Source organism: Citrus clementina, unplaced genomic scaffold (assembly GCF_000493195.1).
Source record: "Citrus clementina cultivar Clemenules unplaced genomic scaffold, Citrus_clementina_v1.0 scaffold_3, whole genome shotgun sequence".
Lineage (NCBI taxonomy): Eukaryota > Viridiplantae > Streptophyta > Magnoliopsida > Sapindales > Rutaceae > Citrus > Citrus x clementina.
Window position 1 is genome coordinate 17,834,589 of NW_006262339.1, and position 15,023 is coordinate 17,849,611.

General features: G+C 30.9%; 1 protein-coding gene and 1 pseudogene across 1 annotated transcript; both read right to left on the reverse strand.

Moving 5' to 3' along the window:
- Window positions 1-1,618: 1,618 nt before the first annotated feature.
- On the reverse strand, window positions 1,619-5,466 carry LOC112099633 (annotated as a pseudogene).
- Window positions 5,467-9,993: 4,527 nt separating this feature from the next.
- Window positions 9,994-10,629, reverse strand: LOC18048902 (kunitz trypsin inhibitor 2). The gene has a single exon (XM_006441369.2). It carries the CDS (start codon window positions 10,612-10,614, stop codon window positions 9,994-9,996), a length of 621 nt encoding a protein of 206 aa, XP_006441432.1. The 5' UTR covers window positions 10,615-10,629.
- Window positions 10,630-15,023: the final 4,394 nt, after the last annotated feature.

The following is a 15,023-nucleotide window of genomic DNA, read 5'->3' on the forward strand; positions in this document are numbered from 1 at the left end:
TGTACGAGGCCAGATATTGCTCATGCAGTTAGTGTAGTCAGTCGTTTTCTCTCTAATTTGGGTATAGAACACTAGATAGCAGTAAAGTGGATTCTCAGATGTCTTAGTGACACTTCCAAGTCATGTTTATGTTTTAGTAGTGATAAACATGTGTTACACATGTAGACAAATATGACAAGAGATGTTGATTCAAAAAAATTCCTATCAAAATATTTGCTCACCTTTGCAAGGAGAACAATTTGATGGTAGTCCAAGCTTTAGCAGTGTGTTTCTTTGTCTACCACTGAAGGAGACATAGAAACATTGCGTTTCTTTAACATGAGCAAGGCAAAATCTGTTTATTCTCCATTTGTCGGCCATTTCAAGCTTAGTTCTAAGCATTATTCTACAAGTGAGAAAGAGAAGCAAGAAATGAGAAGAATTCTTTATGCTTCAGTGGTTGGCAGTTTTACGTACGCCATGGTTTGCATGAGGCCAAATATTGCTCATGCAGTTAGTGTAGTCAGTCGCTTTCTCTCTAATTCGAGTATAGAACACTAGATAACAGTAAAGTAGATTTTCAGGTGTCTTAGAGACACTTTCAAGACATGTTTATGTTTTGGTGGTGATAAACCTGTGTTAGACATGTAGACAAATATGACAAGAGATGTTGATTCGAAAAAATTCCTATCAAAATATTTGCTCACCTTTGCAAGGAGAACAATTTGATGGTAGTCCAAGCTTTAGCAGTGTGTTTCTTCGTCTACCACTGAAGTAGAGTACATTGCAATCACTAAAGGTTGCAAAGAAACCTTATGGATGAAGAATTTCCTACAAGAGTTGGGTGTGAAATAAGAAAACTATATTGTGTGCTGCGACAGTCATGGTGCCATTCACTTGGAAAAGAATTCAGCATATCATTCCAAGTCTAAGCATATTGATGTGAGGTATCATTGGATACGAGGCGTGCTTGAGAAGAAATAAATGCAGCTTGAGAAAATTCACGCAATAGAGAATGGATCAGACATTATGACAAAGTAATTGCCCAAGGAGAAGCTAAAACGTTGTATGTAGAAAATGGGCTTGGTGGAGCCTGCTATATGATCTGAAAGGGGAGATTTGTTAGGTCCATCTCATTTGAGTGGTCCACGCCCAAAGGTTTATAAGTTTGGGTAGCTAAGTAATTAAAAGAAACTTGAAGGGGGCGAAATGAAATTTTACGTTAAAAAAATTAAGTTTTGAAAACGTGGCTATATAATCAAGAATAAGTGGAGTAGGCAACAACTTTTGTGCATGGAAAAAAGACAAGAGAGAAAGAGATAAATATATATAAATATGTTAATGAAAATATTCCTATACATAATGAATAAATTGCTAACTAAAATATTTTAAATACCTGGGATATAGGATTGAGTATTGGAAATGGTTTGGGATTAATTAGTCCTAATTTTAAGTCTAAATGTACAATTAAGAAAAGATTCAATTCATATTGATGTAAACAAAAAAGTTAATTAAACAATTATTGGTCTCTATCTTAATTATTGATTTAAAAAGATCAATTGTCAAACAAATTAAGATTGATTAACTAAATCTTTACTAATCAATCATTATTTCAAGCATTTATTCAGCAGCTCCATCTTCAACCCTTTAGAAAAGTAACATTGAATGGGACATCACTCAGAGCCAAATGCCACACCCCACCATTCATAAAAATGTCAACATCACTGCACAAAACTTTGCAAAACTTACAAACCGACACTACAAGAAAAAAGATCTATTATAACAGTCCTCTATGTGACAGTTTTTTATCTGAAGAGGTACAATGATAGACAGATGATAGATTTTTTTATCTATCAAACATATATGATAGACTGGTGATAAATTATTTGTCTATCAAAAATTAATGACAAGTTTGTTATACAATTTTGGTCGCCAAGCAGCTTTTTTATTTTGATTTTATTTTACAAAATTGACTGAAATTTTTGAAATAAATAAAGAATAAACGGTATCGTTCGGATTGAAAGAGAAAATAAGAAACGACACCATTTAGATTGAAACTAAATAAAAACAAAACCCTCTTCAGTTTTCACCCATCGTTTTTTTTTTTCCAAAGTGTTGGCACTCTCATTCTTGTATCTCGCTCAGTCACTCTCGTCAATCTCACACTCACAAAGCCCTTCTTGCCTGAAATCCTTGCATGGGCACTGAACCACTGCCGACGTTCTCTTGTATTTCACTATCGATTTTGGGCCTCACCAAGAATTATATGGAACACCCACCAAAAGCGTGTGCTGCTATTATTGAATTTTACCCTAACTGAGAACCCTCACTTCCCCATTGTCGCAACCATTTGATCAATACAGGTAAATAATGTTTCTAGTGTTGTATTCCATTTCAAATTTAATGTTCTTGTCAATTTTGAACCCTAGATATGTAAAACTTAGAAACCCTCGATGTGTTCTTGTTAAATTCAAACCTTGTACACCTAAATCTTGAAAATCCTAGATGTTTTCATGTCAAATTTGAACCCTATACATGTAAAAGTTGAAAATCCTAGGTGTGCTCTTGTTAAATTTGGATATATTTGATTGGTCTTTTATGTTTATTTATTTATGAAATTTTAAAAATTTATTCATTTTTTTGGAATTTAATTGTTATAGTTTTATTATAAAATTTCATTTTGGCTGTAAATATCCTTGCCAATTTAATCGTGATGGGTGTTAGGATATTAACTAGGCTGGTTTATCTTTTGGGCTTTTCTAATAACTATTTCGTTTCACTTTTTGTGGATGCATGGAACTATATATATAGATAGTTCTCAAATTCGTTCACTATGATGCAAAGTCTTTTTTTTTTCATCAGTTAAATTTACTAATTCGTTGAAATTACTGAAGCTTAGAACTATAAAATCAGACATAGGCTTTGCTCTTGACTGTGACAAATCACTTGCATATAGCCGTATGTTCATTATCTTCGAATTGGGGATCTCCAAGTATTTGATAAAAAGCGTGAATGAATCTTGGCACTTCAATTGTTGCAGTCCGTTTCTATCTATGAGGAGCCAAGGAATATGAAGCTTATTTTGTTCATTCGTAAGGCAAAGCTGATACAATTCATGGCAAAGCTTGATGAGGTGTTGTATTTAATCTTGCTCATGCTTAGTCTAGGTGTACAGTTCATCTATCACATATTGTTTAATTTAAGTTGACATAGTGTTGCTTTGCTTTTTAAAGGACTGAGTTGTGTTAACTTATAGGAATTCAAGAATCTTGAGAATTTTAATCTATATTTTAGATTTTATATGAATTTGGCTCATTGAAATTATTTTCCAATTGAGTAATAAATGAATAATGAAATTTCCTTTTGTGATTTTAAGAAATGGATAGAGTAAAATTATGTCAAAGGCATTACACATATTTCTTCCCAGTAACAATTTGGAACTTTGTGCTTTGAAGAAGAATTGTAAGCTTTATTATAATTTCAAGAACTCAACACTCCTCATTGCTTTTTATCTACAAATGATTTACTTGAGCACCAATTACAGAAAACTAATTAGTAGTATATCTTGATCTTTGGCAGTAGTTGCAGGGCTGATGCCAGTGAAGCTCTGATAATATTATTGCCTTCAATATTACTATTTCACTCTTGATTTTTTAGGATCTGGGCTCATTTTGGGAAAGCATGTTACTTCAGGATTGAATGAAGTAAGTGGCTGATTAACTAGTGGGAAAAAATTACATAGCCCATAATTTTTTTTTAATTTTCATTTAAAAAGAGAAAAAAATCATTTATGAGGTTAATTATCTATCTTGTTGAACTGTATTCTTGTAATTGAGATCAATCTGAAGTTAATGGCTTGTTTTTCAGAAAGAAAATATGAAGGCTGTGATTGATTATTTGCGAGACGATGGAAATGTCTCTATGATTGGAACTTTTAAGACGTGGAACTCTTGAACCCTATGTTTAGTTATATACTTATATTAATTAATATGATGGTTTTATTATTATTATTATTATTATTATCAGTAGCGGCTACAAAAGATTAAAAGAACTTAAAGGTGTGGCTTGTGGCTGTCTTCCTGTTTGGGCTTTAACTGCTGCCTCACCTGTCATTGCTGCTAATCTGGTGTGCCACTTCCATTTTAGTGTAATTACATAAGTTATCTTACTTGATTGATTAATTAATTAATTAACTAGTTCGTGGATTGAATAGCCAAATTGATGAATTTTCATGTCTTGGCTTTGGGGCTGTTGGATTTTGCTACTGGAAGACTACATTTTGTAATTTTGCTGCTGCAAGACTAAATTTTGCATAGATTTAATGCTGGATGTTGATGAATTTTCATGTCTTGGCTTTGGGTTTGATGGATTTTGCTACTGGAAGACTACATTTTGTAATTTTGCTGCTTCAAGACTAAATTTTGCATAGATTTGATGTTGCTGAATGTTGAGTACTTTGCTTGGTTTTGGATTGGCCTTTGTTGCCTATTGGCTTGACTTTGGAATATTGATTAACTAATGTAATGTAAAGTTTGAATTGCGTGTTTTTGGAATTTAGAAGTACTTTGGATAATAAAGTTTACTAATTTAGTTCGTTGGTTTTGGATTTAATTGCATTTAGTAATTTATTTTCTTTCATATAATTTTTATAATTTAAATTTTAAATTGAGGAAGCTAAAATTGCTTAATTTTATTTTAAATTAATAAATAATCATTTTATTTCAAAAACACACAATTGATATCCACAAAAAAAATACAATCCAAAATTTTCTAAAATAATGAAAATATAAAATAAAAAAAATAATTTCTCTCTTCTAAGTAGTATGACATAATTATGACAGGTAAAATTTATTACAACTCGTGATGTGATTTTATCTGTCATCTTTTCTTGACGCTAGGTATAATGATGGTAAGGATAATCGTCATCCACCCTTTAAGATGACAACTTTTACCTGTCATGATAAGTCCTTTTTCTTGTAGTGCGAATGATAGAAAACAAGCTTGTAATCACTATAAAACTTCTCAATCATGAACCAATTTCTCGTAGTTTGCGGGCCAGGATTGCCTTTAACTCCCCCAGTTGTCACAAATCCTATCCCAATATTGCATCAAATTGTCAAGCTTCCATACTGTGGATTGCACACTAATTTTTGCAACTTCAAATTTGATGTTTAAATCAGTGGACTCACGAACAATGCCCTTTTTAGGGTTTATGGGCGAAAATGTCATTGGCAAACCATATTTTAGTATGTTTTGCTCTTGAACAACATGTAGCAGAAATGTTTTATTGTTACCTCTACTACCAAGTGTAAGACCACCGCCTCGGCCACATATAGCTGCCAAGATGTAGTACTAACTACCAACTCGAAGTTGTTTTCTGATGATGTCGAGAACTGGATCAAGTGATGCATTGCCTAGGACAGGCAATGGCTTTCCAATGAAGGCAAATAAAAGGAAGGAGAGTGGTAATAATAATGTAGTTCTCATTGATATGTTTTTGTTTTCCTTGGTTCTTATTTTGAGCTGCTGTGTGCCAACCCTTAACCGCTCATTTTTTTTTATAAAGCTACCCTAGTTAGTCAATTCATGGATACCAGGTAGAGTTCTTAAGGATAAGTAATTAAGCTGTTCGGTTTCAACTTGACCATTATGATGTTCAATTCGACAAGCAGGTGTCGCCCATATAAGTGCGGATTATCAGATTTTGTGCTGTGAGTATTACAGTTGTTATTATTATTATTATTCTTTTAAAGGTGGCATAGCTTGGAAGATTTAATATAATTTAATAAAAATTTCAAACTACAAAGCATAATTTATTATGTGTTAGGTAAGGGACTCACAAAAGCAATTGCAAGTTAAACGGAAACAAAACACTTTCACTCTTTGTGTGATTAAAATAGGATGTGTACCACAAATAAATAAATAAATAAATCCAAAGCAATAAAATAACTACAAGAGACACATTTTACATGAAAAATCTAAAGCGAGAAAAATTATGAGACCGTAGTCTGATATAATCTTCCACTATTTTAATAGGATTATAGTTCAAATTCATCTATAGATGATACTAGAGGCTAACAATATCAATAATTTCAATATTCTTGGCTCACAATAATATCTTAATAATTGTCTCTTTGACAAGTGGGTATCTCAAATAATAGCCAATGAGAGGATAAAATAAAATAAAAATCAACACCAATAAGATTTTAGAGGGCGATGCCAAGAACGTACCCTCAAAATTTAGGAGAAAACAAAATTAATTTTGCCTTCCGATCGCCCAATTAAAAATTGAAAATCTTACCCCCAAATTATAATAACCAGCCATTGTCTTTTCTCTCTCATTCTCTCTCTCTCTCTCTCATCTTTTTCTTTTGTACTCGTCCTTTTTGTGCTCATGAAACTAGGCCTGTTGCTTGCTTTTTAAAGCCACGTTTCATGGCAATTTTCATCCAACTCCAAAGCTTAATATTAATTGCACATCAACCAAGCCTTTTTGGACTTTAAGCTTTTGGGCCCCCAAATGTAATGGACCTAACACTATGAAAGTCAAATGTTCAAGTTTATATTAGAAGTCAAATACCATGGTCTCTTCTCTAACTCTAAATTTATTTTTTTCAAATCCAATTTTTGTGACTGGGTCAATAGTTTTGCTATTTTGTGTTGCATTTATACTGTATGGATTTGAGGGTTGATTAGTTTTTTTTTTTTTTTTTTTTTCTGATGAAGTGGACATTGCAGAGGCTAAATCTCTTCGCTTGGGCATACAACACGCTAGTGAGACTAGTTTGTCTCGTTGGTGGTGGAGTCGGATTCGTTGTGGGTTATTTAGTTTGTTAACGGCAAATGTCATACAGGTATCGAGCTTTTTTGGATTATTTCAAAAATTGAAATGCTAATCTCAGCACGACAAAATTTCAAAATGTAGCATATTTGACGATATTGTAACCATGTTGCTAATGTATTATGTAAATTTACTTTTCAGTATTCAGAGTCTTTAGTTTGGTTGGAAGATTATCCTAGTTTTTTAAAATGTTATCTGTAAGCTGAATTCTAAAATAAAATACCCTCATGTATTAAAAAAACATATAGTATAGATTTGGATCTAGTATTAAGTTGAACTGGGGGTAATTAGTTATAATTTTTCTACCACACATATATGTATAGTAATATACAATTAAAATTTAATTAATTTTATATTCTCATCCAAATATTATCAATTATATTTTAAAAAAAATTGCAAAAAAATTCAACACTACTCCCAATTCAAATACATTTATAATTACAATGATAACAACAAATTTATTTGCTAGGTTCACTAGAAATATCTGTTAGTATTAATTAATTTATTTTCCAAAACAATACTAAGGATTTGATGAGCGCTTCACAATACAAAATATTTTAAGACCTGCAGTCCGGTCTCGGGCCATGGGCCGAGCCAAACGCATGCTAGACTGACAGTTTGACACGACACAACACACTGACACGGAAGCTAGCATGGGCATGCTTGTGGCCATTTCTAAACTATTTTGTAATCTCTATTTACCCTGACGAATTCAATGCAAAATCTGTTAAGTTTTAACTAATTGATTTGATTTGTTGGAGTACGATACTGCCCCTGCTTATAACGATATATATTAACTGACATTTGTATTGCTCCAAATTTATTTATTGAGTTAATAATACATAATGAAATGTTCAAATACTAAAATGGATTTGAGTTTTGCCCATCCTTTTTTCTTTCCTTTCGCTTTCCGATCTCAAAGTGTAAAATTTGGAAATTTCATCTAATTCATTTATTGCATTACTGCTGAGTGAAATCTTCATTCGAGAAATAAAATTTTCAAAATAATTAATTTTTATTAAGTAGTCGCTACACTGAAAATCTATAAATTCAATAGCCACAAATAACTCAAACAATGTCTACTACAAATACATAGGACACTCTCTATTTCCTTTTTCAATTCAAAATCTTAGAAAGATTTCACAATTGAATAAATCAGTGCATTAATTCTAGTTATTATGCTACTTCTTTTTTATATTATTATTTAGCTTAATGTCAACCAAAGTTCCATCCTACTCATGTGAACAAAGTTTGAACCTTGAATCTCTTATTTTCAACAAAAAGAATTTTATAATTTCGAATAGATGATACCTACAAAAGTTACAATGCTACTTTGATATAGTGGAGTTAAATTTTTTTTATAAAACTTACAAAAATACTAAAATATTCATATACAGTAAAATCTCTATAAAATGATATTGTTGGAACTAAGAAATTTTTTTATCCTAATGATGATACTTATTTATTAATTAATGAAGAATTTCTTAATTTATTAATTTAAGACAAGTATTACTTTTTAATTACTTTTTCATTTAGGAATGTGGACTATTTTTTCACAAATATTCGTGTATGAATTTCAAAAGTTATCATGTATATACAAAAAATTCTAATAAATGTTACGAACATATACATAGAAGCACAAAAAATAATGTAAGTATATTGTACATAGTTTCAAATTTAGTACCCTTTGAAGATAAAGTGTTTCAGGTGCTTAGAGTACATAGATTATAAAGTCTATAAGTACATTGGTCATTAGTGTCAAATTATTTGATGCATATTTTTAGAAAAGAGCTTAATTAAAACAAATTATAGTTTTTAAGAAAAAAATCCTAATTAAATATAATGAATTTTATATGTTATTTATTATTGATATTTCTTGTAATTAACTAATAATTAATTTATATTTTCATTGGACTCTAAAGGATTCATGGAAAAAATATTATTATTTTATGCATTTAGCAAGATTGTTAATTTAGTGCAATGAACAAGTCAGGACCAGGAGATTTTATTATTTAATAAAAATTATTAATAATTTTTAGACTTTTCATAAGTTTTAAATTTACTAATTTTTAATTTTTAGTACATTAATTTATTGAACATTTATTTATCGATGTCTTGCGGAAGATTTAAATAATTTGTGATAAAGTAAACGATTTTTCATTAGTTGGCGTAAAATTTCTGAAACTCTATTTTTGATAAAAGCAGCACAGCTGTTAATAAAAAAAAGAAAACGTTTGCATTCATTTAGATCACATGAGTGGGCAAACTCATATTTGAGTGATTACATGTTTGCTCTCGTAGGATGGCTTGGCTACCCAAGTTATTAAAAGGAATTGAAAATTTTCCCATTTTGTAAATTTTATGTTTAGTCTCCTTATTTTTCTAAATAGAGATTGAAAATTTGTATCTTATTTCAATAAATATATATCACATACCTTCTACTATTTTTCTAATATCTAATATCCCTCTTGGCATAAAAATTAAAAAAAAGAAGTAAATAAGTCATTTGCTTGATATTTGATAGTGGAAATATAAAATTATTATAAACAAAACATTTGAAAAAATAAAAGTATAAGAAAAATATCTTATGATAAATTTTTTATTCATATCAAAACCTAGGAAATGTACTTATTTTTTATTTTAATTTATAATAAATATAAATAAAAGTATAATAAAAAATAAGAATAATATTATAAAATAATGGTGTCGGGTGATTATTAGGTATTATGAAAGTAGTAAAGGTATAAGTAATATATACTTATTTCAATAGAGAGGAAACTCACAATCACCCTTTTTCTAGGCAATTTCATCCGTATAGCATCTATGCGTGGTTTATTTATCATAGTCCCATTGTTGGCTTCTTCAATTTTATATACTTTATGCTATAATCAAGCAAAGTTCATATTATACATTTTCTGAATGGAGTTGAACTATCACAATAATTTGATCTTTTTCGTACTTTGAAATGAAAATGTTGGCACTAATGTGGAAAATGATGAACCAAATTACCAACATGAATAAAAGTTTTTATTATTCGTAAACATGCAACGTTCGTGCAACTTTTATTATTACAACTTAATTTATTCATTTATTAAAGCATGCGTGCAACCTTAAAACGAAACAAACTTTATTTTTAACTGGAAGCATTGGCGGAGCTCTCAGCAGCTCGATCTTCAAACCTTTTTAAACACAACTTTGAACGGAACATCACTCAAAGCCAGACGCCGCACCCCACCATTAATAAAAATGCCAACATCTCTGCACAAACCTCTGCAGAAATTACAAACCGAAGGACAGTAGACAAGCTTGTAATCACCAAAAAACTTCTCAATCTTAAACCAATTTCTCATGGTTCTGGGGCCGGGATTGCCTTCAACTCCCCCAGTTGTCACCAGCCACTGCCCTATTGCCGCATCAAAATTGTCAAGCTTCCACACTGTGGACTGCGCACAACTTGTTGCAGCGTCAAATTTGATGTTTATGTCAGTGGACTCACGAACAACGCCCTTTTTAGGGTTAACGGGCGAAAATGTTACAGGCAAACCATTTCTAAATGAGTGCTGCTCTTGAACAACATCTACGGGACATGTCTTATTGTTGCTTCTGCCAGCAAGTGTAAGCCCGCCACCTCGGCCCTTTGTAACGGGCAAGATGTAGTACTTACTGCCAGCTCGGAGCTGCTTACCGGCGATGTCCAGCACCGGATCAGCTGAAGCATTGCCCCTGACAGGCAATGGCGTTGCAATGAAGGCAAAGAGAAGGATCAGCGAGGGTAAGACTAGTGTACTTCTCATTGTTATATCGTTATATTTTTTGTTCTTATCTTTTGTTGTTGCGTGTAAATAACCCTTATGAGGCCAAATTTATAGAGTTAGGCTAGTATAGTTAATTGACGGACAGCAAGTTGGTTTGATTCGCCTAATGTCCGATTCGAGAAGCCAATGGTCGCCCATAAGACAAGAGCGGATTATCAGATTCTGCTTTGTGTACTGTAATTATTATTTTTTTCCCCGCCTAAACAGCCTGATAAGAAGATTTAATACAAATTCAACAATAGAAAGCGTAGTCTAGTAAGAAAGTCAAAGATTTAGTTTAGAATTAGAAGTCAATAATCTTACTTTTTCTCTTGCACTAAATTTAATGGAATTTAAATCTGATTCCTGTGTCTTTGTCAATGGTTTTGTCATTTTGTTTAAATTGCATAGTATATATGTTTAATTTTAAGGACATGTTTCTTTTCTTTGATTCCTGTGTCTTTGTCAATGGTTTTGTCATTTTGTTTAAATTGCATAGTATATCTGTTTAATTTTAAGGACATGTTTCTTTTCTTTTTGTGCTGAAGTTAGTCTCGTCAAGCCAGGTGTTTATCGAAAAATTAAATTAGCAAAGAAATGATAAAGCATGTGTTTAGGGAGGCACAACTTGGCCCCTCTTCTTGAATATAAAAATTGCACCAAGAATTTGAAAACAAGAAATGATGTAGAAAGATATATAGATGATGATATCAAAACATGTTACTAGCAGATCTGTTGGCTAAGCTTATATGGAGATGTCTGATAGTATTAAATTATGTGAAATTATGAGTTGTATACCCTAAATTTATCATATTATAAAAAATATTTTATAATTTTGAATTTCTTTGATTTTCCACTCTAAGTTTGTAAATTATAACCGTATACAAACTCAAGGTGGAAAATTAAATAAATTCAAATTTTTATCGTATTTTTTTATAATATAGTGAACTTAGGGTATATGGCTTATAATTTTTGTAAATTTTAAATTTTATTTTATTATTTACAGTGAAAAGTAAAAAATGCCCTTGAATTCAAGAGTAAAATTATCTTTTCACTTAGATTCTATTGAATATTATAATAGTGTTAACATTTTGGTAGGTGGTCATACAATTTACAAGCTTAGGGTGAAAAATCAAATAAATTCAAATTTTTGTATTATTTTTATAGCAAAGTAAACTTAGTATATATAGTAAATAATTTTCCTTTATTTATTTATGTTTAGGCCCATTTTTTAGCCCAAACGGACTACAATAGTAATGAATTTGTCTTCAAAAGGGATTGGAGTAAGAATGGCGAATTGATCCATCCAAATTGAATATCCATATATCCAATCTAATTAGATTAGATAATATCTATCCGATACATTTTGGATATGGATATGATTTTTTAGTAAAATATCTAATTAGATATTGGATGGATATAAATATTAGATGGGAATCCATTTATCTGATTGGGCTAAAAAATAATATTTTATAAAATTAAAATGAAGTGAAGAATTATATTTGGCATAATATTCATTTACCCGAATGTCACACCCTTTTCTATTTTTTATTTAGCAAATCCTAGGTTATCTCTTTTTACTTCACACGTCAGCTACTAGTTGCTCGCGAGCCATTGATCACACCGGTTGTTGCTTATTCACGGGACATTGATATTAGTTTATTCCCGACTTTGCTATCTCCTCTTCAGCGTTACAGCTTCTTCTTTTTCTTATTTAACATACCTTTCTTTTTTATCTTTCTCTCAGTGCATTAATAACTACATGTGTTAGCTTTTATTTTATGTCTGTGCTTTGATATCAATTGGTGGTCCAAAAGTTGCGTGAACTGTGGAAGTTTTCTTCTTTGCTTGAGTTAAATGAAACATTTGAAATATACTGATAATTTGGTGTTCGCATGTTAATTTATGGATAATTCGACATAATTCACATGTAGAAATTACTTTTGAAATTTATGGGCTAAATAAATTTTATGGACTAAAAATTCATTTCAAACACTTGCCATTTCTCATAAACTAAAACTTACTAAGTAAAAATGGTTATTGTTTCAATTACTTTTATTTGTGAGTTTATAATTTGATGGATAGTTGATTTGAAATATTTCATAAACAACACTTTGGTCAATATTTGTAAGTGCATGGACATCAATATTTGTGAGTGCATGTCCATGCTAACACATATAGTAGAATTTAGTATGGATTGTTGATTTTTAATCCCACATCGTAGTAGATTTCATCCTAGTATATTAGAGACCTTAGTTTGTACTCAGAATTAGATATGAGCTCAAATGAAAGGTATCAAACTCATCTGAGTTCCACATTTTGTTTGATAACATTTGTTTACATTCTATTTCAAAACCATTTCCATTTTTTTTAAGCAAAAAAAAAAAGAAAAAGAAAAATGAAATTCCTAAAGATAAGCTAATAACAGAGAAGAAATAAATAGAGAAGTGACTAATAATGATGATGAATATGAGACATAGCCATTAGAAGAATAATTTACAAAGAAGGCTTATTAGCTGAATAATTTTTTTTTGTTTTTTAGTTTAAAATTAATTTGTAATTTCAAATGATAGTTTTTTTTTGTGAATTTGTAGTTATGATATTTGTTATTTGGATTTTTTATTTCTAATTTAGTATTAAAATTTGAGATTGATTTAACTATTTTATATTATTATTTTTTTATTTCATATTTTTTTGCTTTCTTTTCATATGATAAAAATTAAATATTCATGGGTATTCATATCAATATCCATATCAAAATTTAAAAATTAGATATGAATATGGACATATTCATCATACCTTATTATGAATAGGGATGGCAAAAATCCCCACGGGGACGGGTACCATCGGGGATTTTCCCCATTCGGGGAGGGTACGGGGATAATTTTATACCCAATTTTTTATTCGGGGAGGGGACGGGGAAAATTTTTTACCCAATTTTTTATTCGGGGAGGGGACGGGGATGAGGTGGAATCCCCATCCCTTACCCATTTCCCCATTTTAATTTTTAATTTTATTTTTATTTTTAAAATTACTAATAAATAAATAACAAAATTATAAATATTGTTAAAAATAATAAATATCAAAATAGTTGTATGTTGGGAAAGTGGTCATCCTTTGCCGGGAATTAGTTGAAGAGTATTAATTGAAGTTTTCACCAACTGTTTATTGCTTTGATTATACTGGTAGTAGTTCTTCTACTAGATCTACAGGGGATTCTTATAAGAAAGCAACCAAATGGATGATAGGTTTTGATGATTATGTAAACAATGGAGATTGTGCAGTTGTTGCAGATGAATTAGATTCATATTTGGATGAGAAAGTTATACCTCGGATGGAAGATTTTAATATTTTGAATTGGTGGAAGACAAATGCTAATAGGTATCCTACATTAGCTCAAATTGCTAGAGATATTTTGGCAATTCCAATTACAACAGTTGCTTCTGAATCAGCTTTTAACACTAGTGGTAGAGTTGTGAGCCCATACCATAACAGACTTCATCCAAGCACATTGGAGGCCTTAATGTGCTGTCAAAGTTGGTTACGAGCTTACAATAGCGGTATGAGTTTATTTTAATATGATTAATTTAAAATCGAAAATAAAAAAATGTATTAGACTATTAGTTATTCGGGGACCGGGGACCCTCGGGGATCCCCTGTTATTATTCGGGGAGGGGATGGGGATTCTCTCAAGCAATTCTGACGGGGACGGGGAGGGGACAGGGACATATGTAAAATATCGGGGATGGGTATGGGGAGATTGGTCCCCTCCCCTCCCCTCCCCATTGCCATCCCTAATTATGAATTTACATTTGGATGGATACTTGCCATCGACAGATTGGAGTAGCTTGATCAAATGGAGCTCGACGAACTGTATATTGGTAGGATGGTGTGTGTATGTGTGTGTTGGGGGGGGGGTGTATTTATGTCTGCATGTGCGTATGTATATGAGAATTGACAATTAGCAAGAAAATACTTTATTATATGCTTAACAAAAGTGATGGGCGTGTTTGATATCTCGAAAACAACATCACCATCCATTAATAACACTCCTCTTACATTTTTGAACGCCGTCTTTTAAAGGAGGTAAAATGGGTTAATGGGTTGAATTTGTGTCAAATCATAAATAACTTGTTGTTAAGTTTTGGAATTTAAATTCAATCTATTTATTAAACAAATAATAATATAAATTATTTTTTGATTTGATTCCTTTATCTTTAAGTAACAAATGAATCGAATCGAATTTTGATTGGTTTAATTTGTTCATTTATAATCATACTTTATTTTTGTCTTTTTCATCAGTTAATTACAAAACTAGTGTTACCGTTTGATGATTTTTGTATTATATTTAAAATTATAAATTTGACTAAAAATCTTAATTAAAAAATATTATTTTTTGAATATGAATT